The 23088-nt window shown below is 35.2% G+C and overlaps 1 protein-coding gene across 2 annotated transcripts in view; it reads left to right on the forward strand.

Moving 5' to 3' along the window:
* Positions 1-1466: 1466 nt before the first annotated feature.
* CACNB1 (Voltage-dependent L-type calcium channel subunit beta-1) overlaps positions 1467-23088 on the forward strand; it is a 37341-nt gene continuing 15719 nt past the window's right edge. Inside the window, exons 1-6 of one of the 2 annotated variants that reach the window (XM_051209956.1) lie at positions 1467-1568; positions 9251-10405; positions 15500-15610; positions 17586-17892; positions 19463-19538; positions 22645-22724. Coding sequence is in view for 1 of the 2 variants with exons in the window: in XM_051209957.1 (XP_051075442.1) it covers positions 22768-22822 (55 nt within the window). In the remaining variant the exon portion in view is untranslated. Of the gene's footprint in view, positions 1569-9250; positions 10406-15499; positions 15611-17585; positions 17893-17965; positions 18955-19462; positions 19539-22644; positions 22725-22762; positions 22823-23088 lie in introns of those variants that run through there. The other variant, XM_051209957.1, reaches the window with a different exon arrangement.

Consider the following 23088-nt stretch of genomic DNA (forward strand, 5'->3'; position numbering starts at 1 on the left):
TCAATCTCAGATTTAAATTTAACGATTGCTTTTACAAACAAACTGATGATGTAGTGATGGGTTTACCTCTCGGTTCACTCGTGCTGTCTGATTCGTAGCCCATGTAAAAAGGATCAACAATACGTAGTTTTCGTCTACACAAGGGGTGTTTAAATGGTGCTTTCATTACTCGTGACAAAGATATCAATTTTAAACACACGTTGGACACGTCCTGTATATGAGTTGGTGGAGAAGATTCGCACCTCGAATGGGTGATCTTGGTAGAATTTTGTTCTTTGAGCTAGATGGTTTGGTTGTGGTGGAAGTTTGTTCTGATGATGTCGTCCACAATAACGTAGGAAAATCCACGATAAAACCATCCAACTCAAAGAACAAGACTCCACCAAAAAACGTTCAGTATTTGTCGTCACTTAATTAAGTTCACGATGAAATTAGAGACAGATTCAAAATTTCACTTCTCGAGCGTTAATAAAAAAAAGACCTGGTGCTTCACAAAGATTGATATTTATAAAGCCAACCTGGAATGGTCAGTGCACGAACTCCAAAACTTCGGTCTCACTAAACCTAAAGAGAAACCCGATTCATTGTCTACGTAGAAAAGCTAGATGAGTCTGCACTGCTGTTGCGATTTACACTAAACTTGATTAACTATGACGGATACAGATCAACAGCGAGTATCTACCTAGATCCATGAACGAAATTCTGAAGACAAAACAACGACGCTGAAAGCGTGTCTATATTACTAAAAAAGACCCTCATTATAAATATTCACTTGAAAGGAGATACTGTGTCAGAAAGTCTGAAAGATGGACTTTCGAGATGACCGAGAACACTTCCCTTGTTTCAACTTCGTATAATCTTCTCTAGTAGGCAGTTGATTCGTAGTTGTGGGGAGGAACGGCTCTAGCTTTGAAGCAAATCAATGTTTCTCCCTCAGTTTTTGCTCATGTGGATCGGATTATACCAGCCGCACAACACAGAACTCTTTCATGGTACATCTACGAGCATGAACCTGCTTTGCTCAATCACGGAATATTTGCTTGGATTCGTTTTTGGATGATCTTGGCTGGTGGTCCTGTTGTCTCGATGTGGTGTATAACATTATTGGTTGCACAGTGTAATTTTGACACAGGCTGAAACACTCTTCGAGTAGCCGTTGGAAGTTCGGGTCGACCATAGGCTTACCCGTGACTGGGCGTAACCTTTAATCAGAAACTGAAGTTCCATAAACAGATAATTTGATATTTCCATCTGCCGACCTCCCTTTACTCCAGTCGATTAGTAGATTATGGTGTTGTAGCAGGTTCATACTAATAGTCGGCATAGAAGCATCTGCGACGAGGAAAATACAGCAGATGGACTTGTGTTTTGAACGCCAACACTATGCCAAGAAGTGAACTTGAGGAGAACAACAGATTTCCACTCGCTTGTGTATATGGTATTGGATATTGGAATTGAAGATTCAACGATGTGTCAAATTCAAACATGTATTCTGTTTTCGTAGCTATGTGAAAATACTTTGAATACTTGTTCATTTTCACAATGTGTTACTTAGGACAGCCAACAAAGTACGTTCAACCGAATTAACTACTTTACTTTTCAGGTTTAAGATCTTTGAAATTTGTCTGACTGTTTGACACCTAATATATTTAATATTTTCGTGGTTAGATAGTATTAATCATTCTTGACTCGCCAGTTGGAACTAAAAAATAGTTCAAACGTCTCAGTGGTGTTCAGTGAGGGTAGTGAAAGCAATCAAATCTCCTAGTACTAGTGAAGTAGACAGTTATTCGGTGATCGAGATATGTTTAGTATAAATAAGTGCACTTTTTACCAGTTCAAACAGATGTAATTTTATCATGTAACTATGTTTTTAGTTAGAATAAAGGTTAAAATGTTATAATAAAATATGGTAGAGAGAGGACATCATATATTTCTATTCTCTAATTTCTGGTGAATTTTGTGGGATGAAATTTCTTTTCAGTTGAATTTCTAAATAAATATCCTACCCTCTCAAGCCTTTATGTTTACTTAAGGAGACTTTTGCGTTCAATGAACGTGTTTTACTGCTTATATATGCCAATTTCTCATTCTTCAATAGTAAGAATATAAGACTATGTATGTTGAAAATATCTAGCAGTACTATTTGTTTGCTCATCCGTCTCTTGTCGCTCCTCATATGAGAGGTTAGAAAATCCTTTTGCAAAATTAGTACCTAGTATTTGGGCGTATTGACAAGCATCTAAATTTTGGACCAGAATTGGACTAGTAGCCTAAATGTAATATTCAAGGTTAGAAAGTACATAGGTTGGACACAATATTCTAAACTATTCTTTTGGAAGTTATATAATGTGTTCATGGCACGCGATAGCAGATCCTAATTTAAATGTCTTAGCAGAAAGTGCTGAAAATACGTACTCAGGTGCACGATTCCTGGGATTTACGTTTGGATACGGAAAACAAATATTTAATGTTAAATAGTTCTGATCTTGGTTTGGAAGTTTCCTGAAAATGCCTTCTAAGACCAGTCTTGGGTGAAAAAACAGGCAAGAATTACCTGATTAGTCTTATTCAACGGTTACTACACACCTAAGTTAGAATAAAAATGTGGTTCATATCTGGAAGTTTTGTAATGATATGTTGAGTATAATTATATTATTCTACAAGTACATCACATTTAAAAATTCGTGATCAACCTTAGCTGAAGAAAAATGTAATGTGGTCTTTGGTTAAACAATATATTCGATCCGGAATAGAATTTGTTGACAATGCTATTAAATTAGCTTAGCGCACTCAACCTGTACGATAAAATTCAGAACAACGCCAATACCTGTTGGCATACCTCGGTACAATGCAGTTCACTAAAATTAACGACTGTTAGTGAAGTACTTAGTCCTAACAATGTTATGCATAAAAATTTACTCTTCAATACATAACCGGAATGAGTTATCTTCTAAAAACGCTTTATAGAAGAATTTATTAATATTAAACCTGCAATACCATCATTTATCTGTGGTTCCATAATCTACAGTATGGTTTATATAAACAAGATTTGTCGGACTTTTGAAATACATTGCTTCATGCTCAGACACATAAAAAATAGCCACAGTGAATATCCATCCACTCCTGCCAGCTTTCAATTCACTATAGATGGTGCATAGTTTTACTAGATTTCATGAGAATTGAATAAATAAATATTGGTGCAACTATATGACCACAGTAATCTTTTGAAGACCAAATTATTCGCTTGCTTATTATTTCTTTAAATTGTCGTAAAAAGAGGTTATCTTGTATCTTGAAATAATCGAATAACTATATCGCAAAACTTTATTCCCGTCGTGTAATGAATGTGCTCTGGGTTTACAAGCTCTCTGAAGAAGTTCAAAGTCAAGTTATTTCTAGTAAAATAATAAAACAACTTCAGGCTTGGCATGTAGCATCTTATGCTTGAGAATGTTCTCCATAAATGGTAACACTGTGTATTGTAGAGGTATAAAATTTGTTTTATACACTAATGAGCAATGACTGACAGTATAGAAGTAGGTTGGAAGATAGCTAGGGACAACCAGACCAAAATGTGACATCAATCTACGAAGTCACTAACTACTGGTATGAGCCATGTTGACAGATGTAAACTATTCGGTTAGAGTTAGCGTGATAACCGAAATCAGTTGTTAGAGACTTCCCACTCTATCTTTTAAAACTACATTCTCAGTGTTTGTTCTTTTTCATTATTGCTACTCGGGTGTTGATTGAGAAGTGGGGATGGTTATCATTTTTGCCAAATTATTTGTTTTGTTATAATCGAAACTTGAGCTAACACATATCTATACAAGGCTTCCTTATTGATAATATCTGTCTCTAAAATTCTGAGATTTAAATAACCAGTCAGTTGCAGATTCGTCTAACTTATTTCAATCCGCACTCTAGATGTAAGAGCTAATGACACTTTCTGGTTGCCCAAGTCAAATTAGATAGAGCGAGGCTTGAGTAAGATATTTAGTGGCTGAGTGTCGAAAGCCTTAATCACTGATTCATCACCTAACATTCCTAGGTCACTCCAATTGGGATTTGAAGGAGCACCCTGGAGGTTTCAGTTTCAGTTTGGGAAGGACAGGAGGCTTGATGGTCTGTGTTAGTCCTGGCAATGGTGGTCCCTCAGTTGATCCAACTTTCTTTTGAAAGAATCGATGGATCGAGCCTCAACCACGTGCTGAGGTGGTGAACTCCACTCGTTGACGATTCGATGGGAAAGTCGATGGTCAGCTGACAAGTAATTTGTTCTCGGCTTGTGAACTTTTTTAGAGTGTCCTCCTAAATTCTCTGTTTTGGAAGGCAAGAAAAATCAGGGCATATTATGTGCAAATTTATCACTAAGCAATTTGAAGACTGTAATCAAGTCGCCTCTAGTTCTGCAATATGACAACGGGAAAAGGTTCAGCTTGGCCAGTCGAGCTTCATACGTAAGCTTCGCTATTTCGGGAATCAGCTTAGTTGCCGTTCTCTGAACCTTTTCCAGAAGCTCACTGTCTTTTTTTAAGCAGGGGCTGGCCGCTTGTATGTAGTACTCAAGTTTAGGACGAACGAACACTGTATACAAAGTCAAAAACGTTTTAGCGTCGACATGACTAAAAGCCCTACGTATTGACCATAAGGTTCTAAAACCTTTGGCGGCTATTGCACGGCAGTGTGCAGTAGTCTTTAGGTCTTGGCTAACGGTGATTCCTAAGTCATTATATGTCTGGACGACAGGTAGCTCAATGTTATTCATCGTGTATGTATCTGTACCTTGATGACCGATATGCATCACAACACACTTGGAAGTATTTATCGGCAACTACCAGGTTTGAGATCATTCAGATAATTTCTTCAGGTCATTTTGGAGTCCTAAGCTATCATCCTTACATCGTATTGTTCTCCATATCTTGACATCATCAGCATATAGCAAGACCGATGATGATAGGAGACGAGGAAGGTCATTCACATACAAGAGGAATAGCACTGGCCCCAAAACTGTACCCTGAGGCGCTCCACCAAGCACAGTTTCCCAGCAAGATAACTTTGAGTTCACCCGTACTCATTGTTGACGCCCAACTAAGAAGTCTTTTATCCACATAAATAGATTGCCTCCTATCCCTACATTTCTTACCTCATATAACAGCCGGTTGTGCGGAACCTTGTCAAAAGCTTTACTGAAATCAATGAAGGCTACGTCTACAGGTAGCTTCTCGTCCTTAAGAGCGCATCAGCTTTCACGAGCCACTAATAAGTTAGTGAGACAAGAGTAACCTATTCTGAAGCCGTGCTGCTTCTCCGAGAGGATCCGGTTTTTATCGAGATACACTAGTTAGGCTAACGGGGCGGTAATTCTCAGGTTTGTGTTTCGTACCTGTTTTGAAGACAGGACTTACTATGGCGTTTTTCCAGTCTTTGGGTAAACGGCCCTGCGTTACGGATAGGTTAAAGCATGTACTTAAAGGGTTCGCAACGAAGTTAGATAATTCCTTCAGTAGCCTAGGATGTAATTCATCGGGCCCCGTGGATTTACCTATGTCAAGCTTATTTTGCAGACCAAAGACATCGAGTTCTTTAATGGTCACACTATCCAGTGTATGTATGGGGGGATCTGTATACGCTGACGGGAAGGGCGCTTCTATGGTATATACGTTGCTAAAGTAGTTCGAGAACACTTGAGCCTTACCAAAGTCGTCCTCCACTAGTGACGCGGCAGTACTGTCTCCCCATAGAGCAGGAATATTTCCTCTTCTCTTTGTCCTTTGGTTTATGTAAAAATAAAAGCATTTAGGACATTCTATGGATCCCTTAACAATCTTTTCTTCGTACAACTTTCTAGACTCACGGAGGGTCGAGGCACAGGTATTCCGGACTTTTCTATAATGGGATTTAGTTTCATCAGTCCCCAGTAATCTAAATCTATCCCACATTTTCCTTTTCTTATGGAGAAGGATACGGACCTCCCTACTGAGCCATGGTGGTGAGTTTTACGGCCCCTTTGGTATAGTCCAAGGGATGTGAGGTGTGGTAACTTTTAAGTATGAATTTCGAAATGCGTCCCAGGCCGTTTCAACTGAGGACTTGGTCTATTGTTCAATCTACTAATGATGCTGAGTGCATGATATCTGGTATATTTGCTTTCCACACGTTAGGTCTGGATTGGGCTGACGCGTGCTCGTGACTGACAGTTATATGGAAGTCGAAAATTAAAACCGCGTGATTACTTTTACCTAGGGGTGGCATATAATGAATGTTCGCAACGTCATCCACATAGTGAGTGAGTATCAGATCTAGTAAGGATGATTCAGTGTCCAGGTCGTACCTAGTCGCTTCTTTCACATGTTGTACTAGAGCACATGTGATAACCGCATCAACTAGTTCCTGCTCGAAAGAATTTTCTGACGATTCAGTTCGTAGATTTTCCCAGTCTACCATAGGTGCATTAAAGTCCCCTCGGATTAAACATCGACCACTTTGTGACCAAGTATTGAGACTGCTCAGCAGGACTTCATCTACCTCACAGCTTGGACTGCGATAGACCAAACCAATCAGCAGCTCTTGTCCCTTGCATTTCAAGCGGAGACTAACTAGTTCACATGTCCCACTCTCATGGGATACACTGTCGATAATGGCAAATGGGATAGCATTCCTAATGAATAGAGCTACTCCCCCTCCTTTACGCTTTTGTATTCTGTCGGCCCTTACTAACGTAAAACCCTCGAAATCAAGTTCCGTACTATCTATAGCCTGTGTCAGCCAGGTTTCTGTAACCGCAATTATGTCTGGCTTTGTAGAGTCAATCTGTACACCTAGTTCCGATCGCTTATTAAGAAAGCTTCGTGCATTGGTGTAACAGATCCGAAGCCTGTTTAAGTGCCTTCGTGCTTCACCCAGAGTGGCTTCGGCATCATTCTCTGTCGAAGTCTTACAACCCGAAACTTTACAATTCTCAGGTCCTTTTCGCCAGCGTCTAACCTAAGTTGTAGTTCTTTCTCGGCTTCCCGTCTTTTAACACGGTCTGCCAACGGTAGGTCCTTTCGGATAAAGACTCCTGAACCCTTTAATTTGTGTCTATTCTGTAAAATTAGGTCACGTTCGTTCGAAGAGTTGAATACTACTTTAAGCAGTCTGGAATGATTTGGTTTCAAGTCCGCTAGACTCCCTAGTCTGTACACCTTTAGCAAGGTGACCCCGGTAATATTTTGAGGCATGAGTTGATTAAGCAGCTGCCTAATCAGTACAATATCATGCTCAAAACGAGCTATAGGTTCATAGCTCTCGCTCTCCTTGATTCTATGAAAAATAGCTGGTCTGTCGCTATGATCAGCTTTCGGTTTTACGACTACTTTCGCGGGCGTAGGATTACCTTTTATATGGTTACTTTTTTTCTTCCTTACAACCTGTACCCACTCGTCAACGGTGCTGGTAGAAGCAATAACAGTTGCGTCAAACCTAGTGTTGGATTTTTGGGGGGTTGTCGACGACCTGAGAGGTTAGGTTATGTTTACTGCTTGAAACCGATTGAGCCTTGCGATTGCGGCTTCTAGGAGTTTCCTGTGGGATCCCATCTGGGAGACGATGAACAGAAGAACCTACTTTCCTCGAGCTTTTGTTTAAGGCAGGCCCCTTTGGAGATAGCTTTTCCTTCTTTGACCGGTGTGAGTCATCTACTATCGAACTAACCTTAGTTTGCTTCATGTCAATTTGTGTGTCGACAGATCGAGTGCTGTTTGACGTGTTCCGACTACGCTTGCTAAAACACTTCTTTGTAGCATCAACCAGTGAGATGGCCTCGGTTAACAGGCTGTTTGCATCCGAACAGCACTGTTGACTAAGCCATACGCAACCCTTCTTACTGAACCGTTTGAAAGCCGCAGGCGTTAAGTTCGTGCAAACTTCGTGATACCAGCTTTTGCACTCGTCGCACTGCATGCCGCTTATAACGAGATAACGACAACCCGGACGTTGGCAACTTTGTGTTGTCAGGTAATGTCAACAACTGCAGGATAAGAGGTGAGACTAGGTTTAACATAAGAATCACATATTGATTGTTGTAATGTTCATAGTTCCTTCGATAAAACAAACTGAATTTCAGTTTGGTCTATGAATAATGAGACTTTTTTATACTGAGTTTTGGACTGCATTACTAAAAATTATCCTTCCAAACTCTGTATTAAATTGTTCTAATTTTACATTTTCATCAACTTTTCGTGTAAAGTGCTCCGCTGACACATTTCTGTTGCCATTTAGTACTTTTGTTAGCTTTCCACGGACACGTTTCTTTGAACATTCATCGTGATCAAGTGCTTTAGATTCAACAGTTTGAAGTTAATATTCTCTTATTTTAGTTTGTACAAAATGGTTTCTTACCAGAACTCTCTAAAAATGATGCGTAGATAGGTATCGAACTTGGAGAACAAGCAATAAAACCACAAGAACATACTACCATAATGAAGCGAAAGACCGAATCCTTTAACATAATATATGGACATTTAAGATTGAACGCACTTAAACTCAAGATCGGAGTTCATGTGCATGCAATTTAAGGCAGAAAAGTTTAGGTTATTATTTCCATTATAATTTTTATTGGCTTGTATGCTTTACAAAAAAATTGTGAACTCAAATCATAAATGTTCCGAACAGCACTGAAATGACGAACCGTTTATAATTCACTCTGGTTAACTCTTAAATATAAACAATACGAAGTGAAAAATATCATCCTGACGATTAGTCGTCTACTTTCCTATCTTTAGATGAATAAGTCATGGCAATCAAAAACCACTTACCACTTTTTAATAAGATCAAATATGTATTCGAGGATCTCATATAATTTGCACACTATTAATCTGATCGAAGTGCAGAATAGAACCATTGAGACTTGATTTGTCTCCAATATTAAGTGATTTATTGTATATCATAATACCCAACACTTAGTTAGATATAAAAACATAAAAAAGTGAACTTATGTATTACCGATTGTTACCTCAAGGCGTTGGTTGATTGTTGAATTGCTCTTTTTGTCTTGTTTCTACAAGCTTGTGCAGTTCTTTCTTTGGTGAATGTTAAATATTAATTAGTTCTTTTTTTTTCTCGACTTGTATGTACTATCGGTTTTCATAAGACCCATCTATGGATTAAATTTCTGCTCACAATAAGAAACTAATGTATTATAATTTTAAATTTATACTAGAAATTTATCATTTCTTGAACTGACCTGAAAACTAATTTCTGGTAGCTCTTTTAGAACAAATGTTTTGTGGCTAGCAGCGGAATCCAGGATGCGGAATTATTCCTATTTGGAACTTGTCAACTGAATGTACTTTGATCAACGTGTTTATGTTTAGATTTTGATCAACTACTATTTTATTCCAACTTGAACGAAATATTTACTAGGCTGCTGAGTTCAGATAGACACTAACTTGTTCAGTGATAATGATTTGAATGTTTGCTAATTTATGGAATCATGAATTAAATCATTTTAAATAATTTAATTAAAGAACTTTCTGATAACTGTGATTAATTGATAACGATGGAATATACAGCGTTGTAGTTGCTTTTACAATTTCTCAAACGTTCTTCATTTACTACATGTATTTTTCCATTTATTGTATTAGAAAATAATATGTAAAATAAAGCGGAAAAAAGGAAAAGAAAAAAGTTGTTCTCATTTGTTTGTCGCATGTAGCATGGTAATCTGGTAATTTATTTTATTTCCAATCTGTCTTAGCAATTAGTCTATTTTAACAAATATAATTGTGTCCAGTCGTGTCTTTATAAACTGAGCTGGTTGCCATATGTGTTACGTATGACTAACCATAATTCACCTCGAAGAGCTATGTAAGCTTGTATAGGAGTAAGTTGGGAAAGAGTCGGGGAGGGGGCGGCCAAACCAAGACTCGGTATCGATCCATGAAGTCATTGACTACTGGTCTGAGGCCGTCAGGTAAATGGAGATTGTATCTGTGCAAATAGTGGTTCAAGATGCTGAGTAAAAGATAGGTGCATTCACTCTTTATCCCACCCTAGATCTTGAGCTCTGATTTTCTTTCATATATACCTTTTCTTATGACTTTTAAAAACATATTCTTAATGCTCGGTCTTACTCATTATTACTAACATACCACTGATCCTATTTACTCAGTATTCCAATTTGTGAATTTAATCTCGTTGGTCTGATGTAGTATAGTAACTTTGCCCCGATACTGATTGTGAGTAACTAATGTGTAAGACTGAGTTGTATTGGTATTTCAAGAATATCGCGAATGCATTCTATGGTTATATTTTAGGTCTATTATCCATAAAATTCAATCCATCATTAAACTCAAAGTTAGTAAATTTCTTGCTGGTGGGAGGCCTATGCCCCTGCACGAGGGGTAACAGGCGTAAGTAAGTAAGTAAGTAAGTAGTAATTTTCTAAAGTCCATATGATCGTTTAACATGGTGCTTGTTTTGACTGAGGGGAATCTATTAAACATAGTTCACTGGAATTTCACATTTCATACGTTATTTCTTTTTCAGTCTATCCACTAGATCATTTGATCAGTATCGATATTCTCATAAGCATCACATATTTGCTGAAAATCAGTTCTATTGGTCTAATTCAGTAAGCTCACTTTAGTAAATGGCTGCACACAAAAAAATCCGAAAAATGCATTCATAACTTTCTATCAACTGGCTTTAACCAGCAAAACAACGCACATCTTCCCTTGTATGATTCAAGAATAGGAGAATAATTTGTTTCATCTTTTTGAATTTATGTCATTCAACTGCCACTTTGAATACATATTTAACAACAAGTCATGTATCTGTCATTGTGTAATGATTAAATATGTAAAGCTGTAGACGATTGACGAGAGTTTAGTTAAGCGATGTTGACCGTTTTTATTTTTATCAAATTTACAAATGAAGATGAATTGGTGAATTTAAGTTTCATGCTTCTTGGAGCACTACGGTTTCATATACCTGGCTGATATATTAAGGCTGCAATCGGCTCTGTTGTCGCCGAGATGTTTAGGATACGACAGACCGGTTTTATGAATTTATATTTGAATTTATTGAGGACGAATAATGAAATCGGCCTTACTGGTAACTAGGATAGATACAAACCCTCGCATCCTCAGTTTTATTATTGGTTGTTTCTGTTTGTAAAAGAAAAAAAAACAGTACTACATAGAGTAATTAAATCATTTCACGTTACCTTCAGTTTCCATTTATAGTTTACTGATAAAACATAATACACTACGTAGTATGGTATCACATAATATAGTTCTCAGGAGAAATACGTTGATGAAAGATTCTTCAATGACAAGTTATTAGTTCTAAACTGCCTAAGAAGATCCGCTTTGGTAATAAAGATAAAGTGACGGAAAACATTAATGCTGGACTCTATCTCGACACCCCAGACATAAATCAGTTGTCAGTATGGAACTAAAAGCGCTGATCTTATGTGAAAGCCTTGAAAATTTGTGTTATACTCTATAAAGCAAAATTATCAAGTGAAATTCCATTTCACTACTTCAGTACTTCTCACAAAGATAATCCATATTCACATTAATGAATTTTTAAATTATGATTTTGTAGAAAGTTTGTTCATTGTACCACATACCTATAAAAGATCCAAATCATGGAGACTTAGGCTGATAGAAAAGAAAGTTTTTCTGTTTCTATATCGCTATGACTTATAAATTAGGCCCCGTTTTCTCAAAATTTCGTCCTAGAGTCTTTACTGACCATCGTAAGCAATTAAGTGATGATACCTGCCCCATTCAAGTAAAGACAACCTTGTAGTAAAACAGATTTGGTTTATTTGAGATATAAATAAACTTTAACTGAAATTCAATAGATTCGTTTGGCAAATGAAAGTCTCATACCATGGTTTCTTATTTGCTACAACCAATCATTAAGGCTCATCGGTAACCGTGCATAAACTTTCTGTTTTCACGATTTAGAACCTGCTTTACATTTCATACAGTCAAATACATTGTTGCTAAAATACTCCTGTCAATTAGACACTTATTTTTACAACTCCTAATAAACACGAAATCATTCTAGTACGTTCGTCCACCCTTTACATCTATCTTTGTCAATATCAATAATATTCCTTGATTTAACTTCAAAGTCATTCTCTCCTACAGTTAAATTCTTGTATATTTCTAATTATTTTGCAATATTAGTACTATGTAAAATCTGGGCAACTATCCTATTGATTAATTTACATTCTTTATGCACGTATTTGTTTGTAAAAATATATGTGTATTTAGACTATAGATTATCCTTTATCCTTTATACAAGTAAAAGAAACTTCATTGATTATTTAGTGCAATTGTGTGTATATGCATGCTTGCATGAAAGTATTCCTGTAACACTAGAATTTTCAAGCAATTTTATTGACTATTTTAAATATATATGTGTGCGGAAAGAGGGTCACGTGCATTGTATGTTTAACTACTAATATGTGTGTATCACATATTCACTGGTAAGTAGATATAAAATATTACTTGGTAATAAGAAACAGTGTAGAAAAAATAGAGAGAGAGAGAGAGGGGGGAGATTTTCCTCTAAACTGGGTAATTGAGTAATATTTAGTTGTCTAATGATAATTTTATCTTCATAAGTAATTGTGTAGCTAATCTAATGATATTTAAAATGTACATTTTCCTCACTAATATGACAAATAAATGGATAATTGCGAAAAACCTCGTAATAAATGAATTTCGACTTATACATCAATGACTTTCGATTCATTGATCTAGAGATTAAATGCTCGTATATGAGATCAAACTTATTAGCTTCGATTCTCAGTAATTTCGTGAATGCACACTCCTGAGATGTTCCATATTAAGAAAAAAAAGATGTTCATCGCTCCACGGTTTTCAGTGATTGTCTAATTAATATTAAATCGTGATGTAATCTTAAAATTCAAAGATTTCCGCAAAAATCCCTAAAAGTTTTCTAATAAATTGAATGTGAATAAACAATATACACCCATAATAATATATGTGGTGTAATATTTTCGATCCAATAAGACGATTTGGACTTCGCAGATGACCTAGCCTTCCTATCCAGTACACACGAACAAATTCAAATGAATGCAACTAGTGTAGTAGCAGTATCTGCATCAGTAGGCCTCAACATACACAAGGGGAAAGCAAGGTCCTCAAATACAACACGGAGAACACCAATCCAATTACACTCGATGGAGAAACTCTGGAGGATGTAGAATCCCTCACATACCTGAGAAGCATCATCAATGAACAAGGAGGATCAGCTGCAGATGTAAAGGCGAGGATTGACAAAGCAAGGACAGCATTCTTAAAATTGAACAACATATGGAACTCGAAACAACTTTCAACCAATATCAAAGTGAGAATCTTCAATAAGAACGTCAAGACAGTTTTATTGTACGGAGATGAAACTTCCAGAACTACTACAACCATCATCAAGAAGGTACAAGTACTTATTAATAGTTGTGTACCTAAGATACTCATTATCCACTGGCCGGATACCATCAGCAACAGCCTTCTGTGGGAGAGAACAAACCAGCTTCCAGCTGAAGAGAAAATTAGGAAAAGACGATGGAAATGGACAGGATATACATTACGCAAATCACCAAACTGAATCACGAGGCAAGTCCTAACCTGAAGCCCTAAAGGGAAACGAAAAAGAGGAAGGTTAAAGAACACAGTACATCGGGAAGTAGAATTAGATATGAAAAGCATGAATAACAACTGGAAGGAGCTGGAAAGGCTTGATTTGGATAGGGTTGGATGGAAAATGCTGGTGGGCGGCCTATGCTTCTCCACGAGGAGTCACAGGTGTACGTAAGCAATATTTCCGATGTCAGAAAAACGAAAATAATCTTAAGAAATCTACGGATCTATATTTTGGGCTTTTTAGTCAGATACAAATTGTAACGATGATGTAAATATTCACATAGATCATTATAAAATACTAACTGAGAATTTATGATAGATTCGGTTTTTTTTTTAAAAAGATGAAATGATGTTGATAGTTAAAACTTGCAATTAATTAATATATTTCTTTGAAGCAAAAAGTAATAGAATTCGTCTGTTGATTTCATTAACTTATCATTATGTTAACTAAACTCGCATAGAGTTTAGGATAATATTGTAGCAATTCAAAATGTCGTTTTTAGAAATAGGGTGACAGTGTAAACTCACAAAATCCAGGAAAACAAAAATATTTAGTTTCATATACAGGAATAGGAGATGATGGTATTTGAAATTGCGAGAAAATAAATGAATATTTCAGTATAGCTATGTCACCATAAACTTAGGACAATCAAGTTTTAGTATATTTAACTTGTGGTTAGCAGTGGAATCCAAGATGTGTATTTATTCTTATTTGGGACTCTTCAGCTAAAAGTATTTACTTCTCACAGTAGTTATTACCTCAAAAAAACAGGCGAATACAAACTCTTACTTATTAAGATTGCAGTCACTGAACAAGTTTTAGGCTATCGGAACTCAGTAGTTTTGCGGATATTGCTTCGGTGTTCGAATCTGTACAAAAATCAGCACTGGAATTCAGTTACACTCATTCGATGAGTCCCAAATAGAACGAAACACTCACCGTAGGTTTCACTCCTTACCACAATTTAGATATACCAAAACTTGTTATAAAGTGTTACTTTTATGAGATTCACCCAAAATCCCCAATACTAACAATGACTGGTTAAAATTCAGTTCTGATTACCAACAATTGGATAACACAAAGTCTTGCATATTAAAACAACTTCTTTTCGACTGAAAGAACTCTATCCAGTAGATTTACAGTTCTCCGTCGGTTCAACTATAATATTTAGTCATCTCTGAAACCAGTAATCAATCAAGCAAGTATTACGAAATAATTGGTCTTAATAACTAATTCTTCGTGTTTATCGATTATTTCCTTATTATTACAAATAAGTAAACAACACGATGTTTTACGTTAAAATATTAAACATTCGCATCGGCCACAGCGTAAATATGTTCAATATGCATTATTGGCGAGACTAGAATTTATGGATGAACCAATCAGGTATAAGATAACAGGACTCGGATTTTGGCGCGAAACTCACCCATCCATTTGGCTAAATACAGCATTGGCATTATGTCTGATGTCAGTTCATGATGTTAACCCTAAATCTAATTCCTGACCTGAACCATCAACTATAAATCATAATTCTAATTCCTCACACTGGTTTATAACCCTCATTTAGTCCTGGTTATTAGGTGAACACTCTCAAGGTCACTTTATCGTCGCTCAAAGGTCATCCATAAATTATAGTCTCATCTCATTATTTGTAAATTTCCAAGATCATTTAAAGAAATGAGTGAGAAAATTTTTATTGTAAGTTGTCAATTTACAATTGTTTTCCAAATCTTGACAACAAGACCATATAACTTCATTTTTAAATGAACATAATAACTATTTAAATGTGGAATGTATTGAATTTAACTTGAATATATATATATTTTTCCAGAGTTCAAGACGTTCCAGTGAAAGTACTAGTTCAGTTGATAGTGAAGTAATTTTAGAAGCAGAACGCTTAGAATTAGAACGTTTAGCTTTAAAAGAACTTGAATTAGCAGTTGTAAGTTAAAACAATTTATATTATCTTTCATTATTTTTTTCTTTTCTACTTCATTGTATTTAATTAAAATAACCCATAGTGTCATTGAATAAGAAAAAGAAGAATTCAGCGAAGAAAATTTTCTTTTCAACGAAATCATTTACTGTCCAACCTCTCATCCTTCCCTGGCCCTAATTCCCTTAATGGGTATGTTTCTAGGTGTGTTTTTTTTCAATGCACTTTTATTATTACTATTTTGCACTTTAAACCTTATACAAGTTTTCTTGATTATTATTCAGTCTATTATTATGACCTTTGTTGTTTTGTCGTTTTTCTTCATATCTGTCAATTGGACTATTATCTGACCCTCAAATTTTGTTCTTCCTTACCCCTTGATTAGTACGTTAACCTCATTTGTTATTTATTGTCGAATCCATTTTTTGTGATACAATCCTTTCTATCCTTCTATAGACATACATTTTCCATATAACTATATATACAAATGTACAGCTTAAGTAAATGATTTCGTCGAAAAGAAAATTTTCTTCGCTGAATTCTTCTTTTTCTTATTCATTGTATTTCTTTATTATTAATAATTGATCACTAAATAGAAAATTAATTATCAACTCATTTTACATAGCATAGTTGATAGTATACAAATTCATTATTCTATAGCTGAAAAGATTGATTTCAGTAAACCTATAGTAGACACTTTAGACGAAATTCATCTTATTCAACGTTATTACTGTATGTCTTACAAGCAAAGTTGAGAAATCAAATAGTAATGTTATGTATATGGAATTAGTCATTAAGAAGCCCTAATTTTATAAAATGAGTTGTGTACCAGTTATAACCGTTTCACTTTCAATTTATACTTGACAATAAAGAATCACTATAATTCACACTATGAAAAGTAAGAATGCGGAAGACTGGTACAAATGAAGTTTTATTGACTACATAATGACACAACCACTCTAGTTGAAAATAAACTTATTTATATATTGATTATACACCCGTTTTGGTTATGAATTAGAAAAACGTAGCACACTTGAAAAATTCTCAGAAGCATAACAAAGCTCATGCTCTATGTTTATTCTGGTTAGCGTCTTTTTTTAGCGAGGTTGTTTTCTACAGAACCGGGTCGCCAACCCCACTCTAAACCCTTCCTCTTTATCCGGGCAGGAGCCCTAGAAGAGCTGTACTGCGCCGAGAATTGGAATAATATATGAATAGGATGTATAGCAAATGGAAACAACTGGAAGGGATTGCCCAAGATATAGTTGGATGGAGAATGCTGGTGAGAGGCCTTTGCTCCTCCATGAGGGGTAACAGGCGTAAGTAAGTACGTACATACTCCATGTTATACTGAGCATGGTTAGCGTTTTTTTAGTGAGTTGGTTTTTTACGGGATGGGGTTGCTAACCCCATACCCGACCCTCCTCCTTTATCAGGGCTTGGGACCGGCAGTAGCCCCGGAGGGACTCCAGGCGGAGTTATGTTGAGCATAGTTTACGTTAATTTAATAAAGAATATCGTATCATGAATAAACATTACACTAAAATAAATCTATGTTATACTAAGTATAATATCACACCACAAAGTAATGCAAATATTACACTCAGTAATCCTTATATTAAACTAATAACGAAAGTAATGTTAGACAAAATCGCAATGAGTAAACAACGTAATTCTGCTTTTGACAATGCAACATTCTCATTAATGAATTTTAATAGATAACATATTTTCAGAAAGATAAATTAGCCTTTATTCTCAGACACTTTCTCTATGATGTGCATTGGTCGAAAACAATCTGGAATATTGTTTTGATTTTCATGAGTCAGATAGAGTACAAGTCACTTCAAAGACAGAATTTATTCATTATTGACGTGTATTATATAACTTTATTTTCCATTAACACTAGTCTTATTTACTTTTTGTAAATTCCTCTAAAGATTTTTCTTCCTTAAAATTATCTTTTCTTTTTCATCGAATCTAGTCTAAACCTGTAGCTTTTTCAGTTAGAACTAATATAAGTTTTGATGGAGCCTTATATGGTTTGGATGCACCATCACCGAGTAGAGTTGTTAGTTTTGGTATTAAAGATTTTCTACATATTAAAAAACGTTTCAATCAAGATTGGTGGATTGGTCGTGTAGTTCGAATAGGTAGTCCAATTGGTTTTATACCTAGTCCATCTAAACTTGAAGTAATCAATAATATTATCTTATCAGCTATTGCCACTGCTGCTAATACTAATGTGGTACACTTTGCCAATGAAATTCAAAATCCAACAACTAAACCAGGTAAACAGTTTATTTTTCTTTATTGCCTTTGTTAGTTTACTATTTTTATTGCTCATAAATGTTATTCCTTTCACATACACATAATTCCAAGACACTTTACATCATGAATTGAGTACAGTTCGACGAATACTGGAAACTAAAATCATTAAATATTTAATTCCTCTTAGTTTACTGCTTCTTAGTTGTGTACATGAGTGGCTCTAATAAGGAACTAAACCAGGCCTTGGGGTAGTTGTATTACTCTAAGACTACTGAATTGGGAGTTGGACATATGAACTACTGAGTTCTGACGCAGTGACCTACAGCTAATGGGCTTGGCACATTTGGTTGGTTATCTAAAGCGTTAGCGAATACCACTGTCAGAGAGTCTCAAAACATGTGTTGTAATCTCCTAGTCACACTCAGCCAAAATCGCGATCTCCAAACCCTTATTTCAATCAGCTATGCAAATAAAAAGACTGGGAATCCTTAGAAGGCTTTATTTCAAAGGTCGAATAAAAATCTATACAGCATATGAGTATGTATATGTTATTTGAACGAACCGCCAAAAGATATGTCGATTCCACTATTGGCTAAGATTTAAATACACTAATCCATATCGGAATACTTTAGCGAAAATTATTTAAACTCAACTGACTTCGAAAAACGTTAAATAAAATGTTTTCATTAAAAACAGTAAGTTCTTTATTTGTATTCAAATGACCTTTGTTACCAGTGCAATTCTAATACATGATGTAAACAACGACTGATAAGGACTTAAGGAATGGAATCGTCACTTTATCCTGTTCACATCGTTCTTTCTTTTAAGCAAAATAAGAACAACAAGGCTTGTAGAATAAAATGATTTCATCATTCTATTTCAAAGTGTTATGACCTTCATTCCTCGAGTCACGGCTTCTCATTGAAATTTCAGGAACTGCATCTGGAATCTAGTCACCAGTGAGAAAATGATTGCAATCAGTATAAAGTTTTGTGGAGATTGATTTGTTATAAAAAAAGCTCAGAAAAACAACTGATCACATAAAGTGTTAGGGCTTTTCAAGTCAGTTGAAGAGAAATAATGTAAGTGAAATTTTTATAAAAAAAGACTGATATTTTGTCTTAAATTTGTTTAAAATAAAAACAACTAGATGCCAGTCCAGTGGTGTAAAGTTTAAGCGCTCTTCACAAAATGTGAAGTTTCTAGGTTTGACTTGCGGTCATCTCGTGGATGCGTGCAGTCAAGGAAATTCATACCAGGACGGAACAGATGTCTAGTGTTTCTTGATTTCCGGTGGTTATCTAACCGAAACCAATACGAGTTGTAAACCAAAAATATTCAACAATTTTCATAAACCTATACTAACAGTTATTTGTGTCAACTTTGTTTAAAAAGGAAAAACCTTATTCGAAATTTGGTTTCTTTTTTTATCACGAAATGTGGTCACACGAGGAAATGTAAATTGTAAATGATTAGACAACCGTTTCTTCTCACATTTTCGGGACTTAACAATAATGAACATCAGAATTTTATTTTATGAAATAAGTGATTTATATTTTTCATAATTCTATTTTTGTTTGCGTAAACTAGCCCCTGTTGGTGGATTCGGATCTGCCGACACAACGTTAGAACGTGGAGGAAATCGTGGATTGTTGTTGTCTAGCGAGTAAGCTTTATATATATATATATATATATATATACATACAAACCAATTTATTGTTTTATTCAAATTTACACAGTGCTTCCATAACATATGAAACTAATACTTTAAATACATTGTTTGCACATCTCCCTTCAGTTGTAATGTAGATAATTGTTGTTCCTTTCAATTCGGTTGCTATTACAATTGCTCTCTGTTTCTCTTCTCGTTCTCTTCGATTTGGTCTTACTCTCGGAAGCATTCCACTCCCGATTACTGAAACATACTACTTATCTGTCATCCCAAGTAGTATACACCACACTGATACATTGACTCAGTGACCTGACATGGTAATTCTTGTTGAATATAGTGAAAATTACCATTTTGACATTTGGTAAATGAAGAAGGAACGAATTGAGCGAAGAACTGGGGATGAATTGGTTAGTATTCGTAACTTACTTAGCAAGAATGGGTACCCTATGAAATTCATCGATAAACACATGATGGAGATGAAAAGAAGAACAGAGATACCTACCGTCCCTAAGAAAGTACTGTTCATAAAGTTACAATTCATAAATGACACTACTGAAGAAATGGTGACTCAGAGAATAAGAAAAGCTGTACAAAAAACAATTAATGCAGCCAGACTAAATGCCATCTTCTACAACCACCCCACAATAAGAACGGCCAATAAATACAAATTGCCTTAATTCGCCAAATCCATATGTATTTATCGACTCAACTGCTCATGTGGAGCCAGTTATATAGGACGTACACTTCGGCAAGTTCGTTATCGTATTACAGAGCAACATCCGTCGTGGTTAAGCAAAGGACAGGTAAAGTGATTAAAAGTTCGATTCTCGCTCACTTGGTTGACACAGGTGATCAAGTTCAATTGAATAAAGCTTTTAAGGTTATCTACCATATTCAATCAAATTTACCACATAGTTTACGAGTGAGTCTTTTGCACATTGCGGAAGCCATCGCAATTCATGTTCACAAACCTAACCTTTGCATCCAAAAGAAATTTGTACAACCACTTTCGCTACCTTGGCCAACGGTATAATGGCTCTTGTAGCAGAACTATTTTCGTACTTCTTCCATTCTGTTTTTGTTTTTCGAATTTTTTGTTTTTGTATTTCTTTTCTCAACATTCATCTCTTGATTCTTATATAATCACTATTCTATTGACCATCCATTAAAATATTCTGTTCCTTCTCTTTCTATATATTATGCAATGTAGCAACTTCTTGATCATCAAATAATTACATTGATTATTATTAATCCTCTTTTTTCCGATTACTCAATGTTAATTTATAATCAAAATATCATCATATAATTATTACGTAACGTATCCACTCGATGAGTATTATTTCATTACTGTAAATCACATATATTAGTGTAGAGCCATGATGAATAGCTAATTGAAAAGAAATTTCTTGGGATGGTGGAAAAGATTTGTAGCTCAGGTGGAGATACAACTCGAACAAAGAAGTAAACAATGACAGGTTTAAGGTCAACAAGATCCAATCAACATCGAGGTTTACAGGACAAGTTATGAGCCATATGTAGAGAAATTCGAACGCTTCACTTCTACCTGAAGTTTTTGCTGATGATGTCATTCAGAAGAACGATGAAAGCCCCACGACCAAACGATCCATCCCAGAGAACAAAACTCCATCAGAAATTTCTTGGCTTGAATCGTTCCTTCTTCAATTCTTGTTGATTCACACATAAATACTCTGTTCATAAATTTTAATCAGAACATGAGCAAAAGAGTCAAATGTAACCTTTTCTTCTTTATACGAACTTAATAATGCTCATATTTCTATTCACATGAATTACTAGTTCACAACGAATTCTAACTAAGAATTCACAACTAAGAAGATTAAAGTGCAACCTTAATTAACAGGCTTACAATAGGCTTACTACAGTTTGGTAACGACAAAATATATAATGATAATTAACAGGCTAAATGAAAACTTACAATTAAGGGAATCTGAAAATCGTACAAATTAAGTGCTTATTAACCAAACATTAAAATCATAAGTATTAATTTACCCCAAAACTAACTTTCATACATACTGTTTCTCATTTATTCATCTCATCTTAACAAAATGTCTCATTATTAATCATCGTAAACACATCTAATCATCTAAATATCTTATGGAATGGTCAGTAAAATATTTAAGTTTATCTGTTTATTTTAACTACCAGTCTTTAAGTCCTGGTATTGTATTTGTGAAATTATTACCAACGGAGAGAATGGATTACAATTCATATGAACAAATACTACAATTATAGAGTACAAATTGTGACTGGGATCACTTTCATTACAATAACTGTATTCGTACTTTCTTGAATTATTGAACAAAATATATTTATTTGGTTGAAGGAATTTTGTAGAGATTGAGGTAATTTGCAGTTTGTATTTTTTTCAGATTAATATCAGTTGAGTTATGAGTGAAAACCCGAAACAACTAGACAGCTCTTTTGTTTTCGATTGGGGTTCCTCAACAGTATACATCCAAGACTTAACCAGAGACTAAATCCAGAACATTCCAAAGCCATTAGTGAGATACTGACTCACATTTGATATAACTGAGCTCCATTGGTCACAGCTTCGCATAAGAATCCAGGAGATACATCTGAAATGAACCAGTAGCGTGCACACGACTGTTAATATAGAAGTTGTTTTCGAAAGCTCATTTTTTGTTATATTGGTGGTTGGCAACTGATTAAGTCAAGTTATCGTTTGACTAGTAATTCGCCTGAACACAGTATGAGTTATGTTGACTAGTGGTCATTTTAATTCAGTTATAATTGATTGTTAATAAAGAACAGTGGAGATTGTTGCGTTTCAATAAAATCATAAACCAGTCAATGTTAAATCAACATTAAAAACCAGGAACAACTGAACTGCCGTTGCACCCCAGTATGGAAATCCTTAGTACTGTGCATCCAAGACCCTGAAATCGGGAATACAACCCAGAACCTTAGGTCTTACGCGCGAACCCTTAACCTCTAGAGCACTATACTGACACGCAACTGTGTTAATGTTTAACTTCAATTTATTACAAAATGTATGTGGTTGTTTTGATTGTTAGCTATTTTATTTTTCAATATTTACTAGTGTAGATCATCGTGGACCAACTTTAACTGCTAATCGTCAAAGGCAATCGGAATCACCTCCAGTTCATAAAAATTGGAAAGGTAAATTTTAAAATACGCATGATAGAATTCTCATTGAGATGAAATGTTTGTCTTAAAAAGTAGTAAATTATTTGAACAACTGATAACAGCAAATATAAGTGAGTAATATGATTTCAATAAAATTACTATTAGGTTTTATTTTAATATATATATATCCCAGTATTAACGTGCATCTCTGAAAAATATTAGATTAGTTAAAGCTTACATACGAGTAACGAATGACGCAAACTAAACCGTACAACTAATAATAGTAGGTAAAGAGTAATAAATACATATTTTAATCATTAAAATTAGCTTTAAATGTCAATCTCATCGATACTTACAAAAAAACAGAATTAAATAATGCTTCTTTTCAAATATCTTA

The sequence above is a fragment of the Schistosoma haematobium genome, chromosome 1, assembly GCF_000699445.3.
Source record: "Schistosoma haematobium chromosome 1, whole genome shotgun sequence".
In the NCBI taxonomy this organism is placed as follows: domain Eukaryota; kingdom Metazoa; phylum Platyhelminthes; class Trematoda; order Strigeidida; family Schistosomatidae; genus Schistosoma; species Schistosoma haematobium.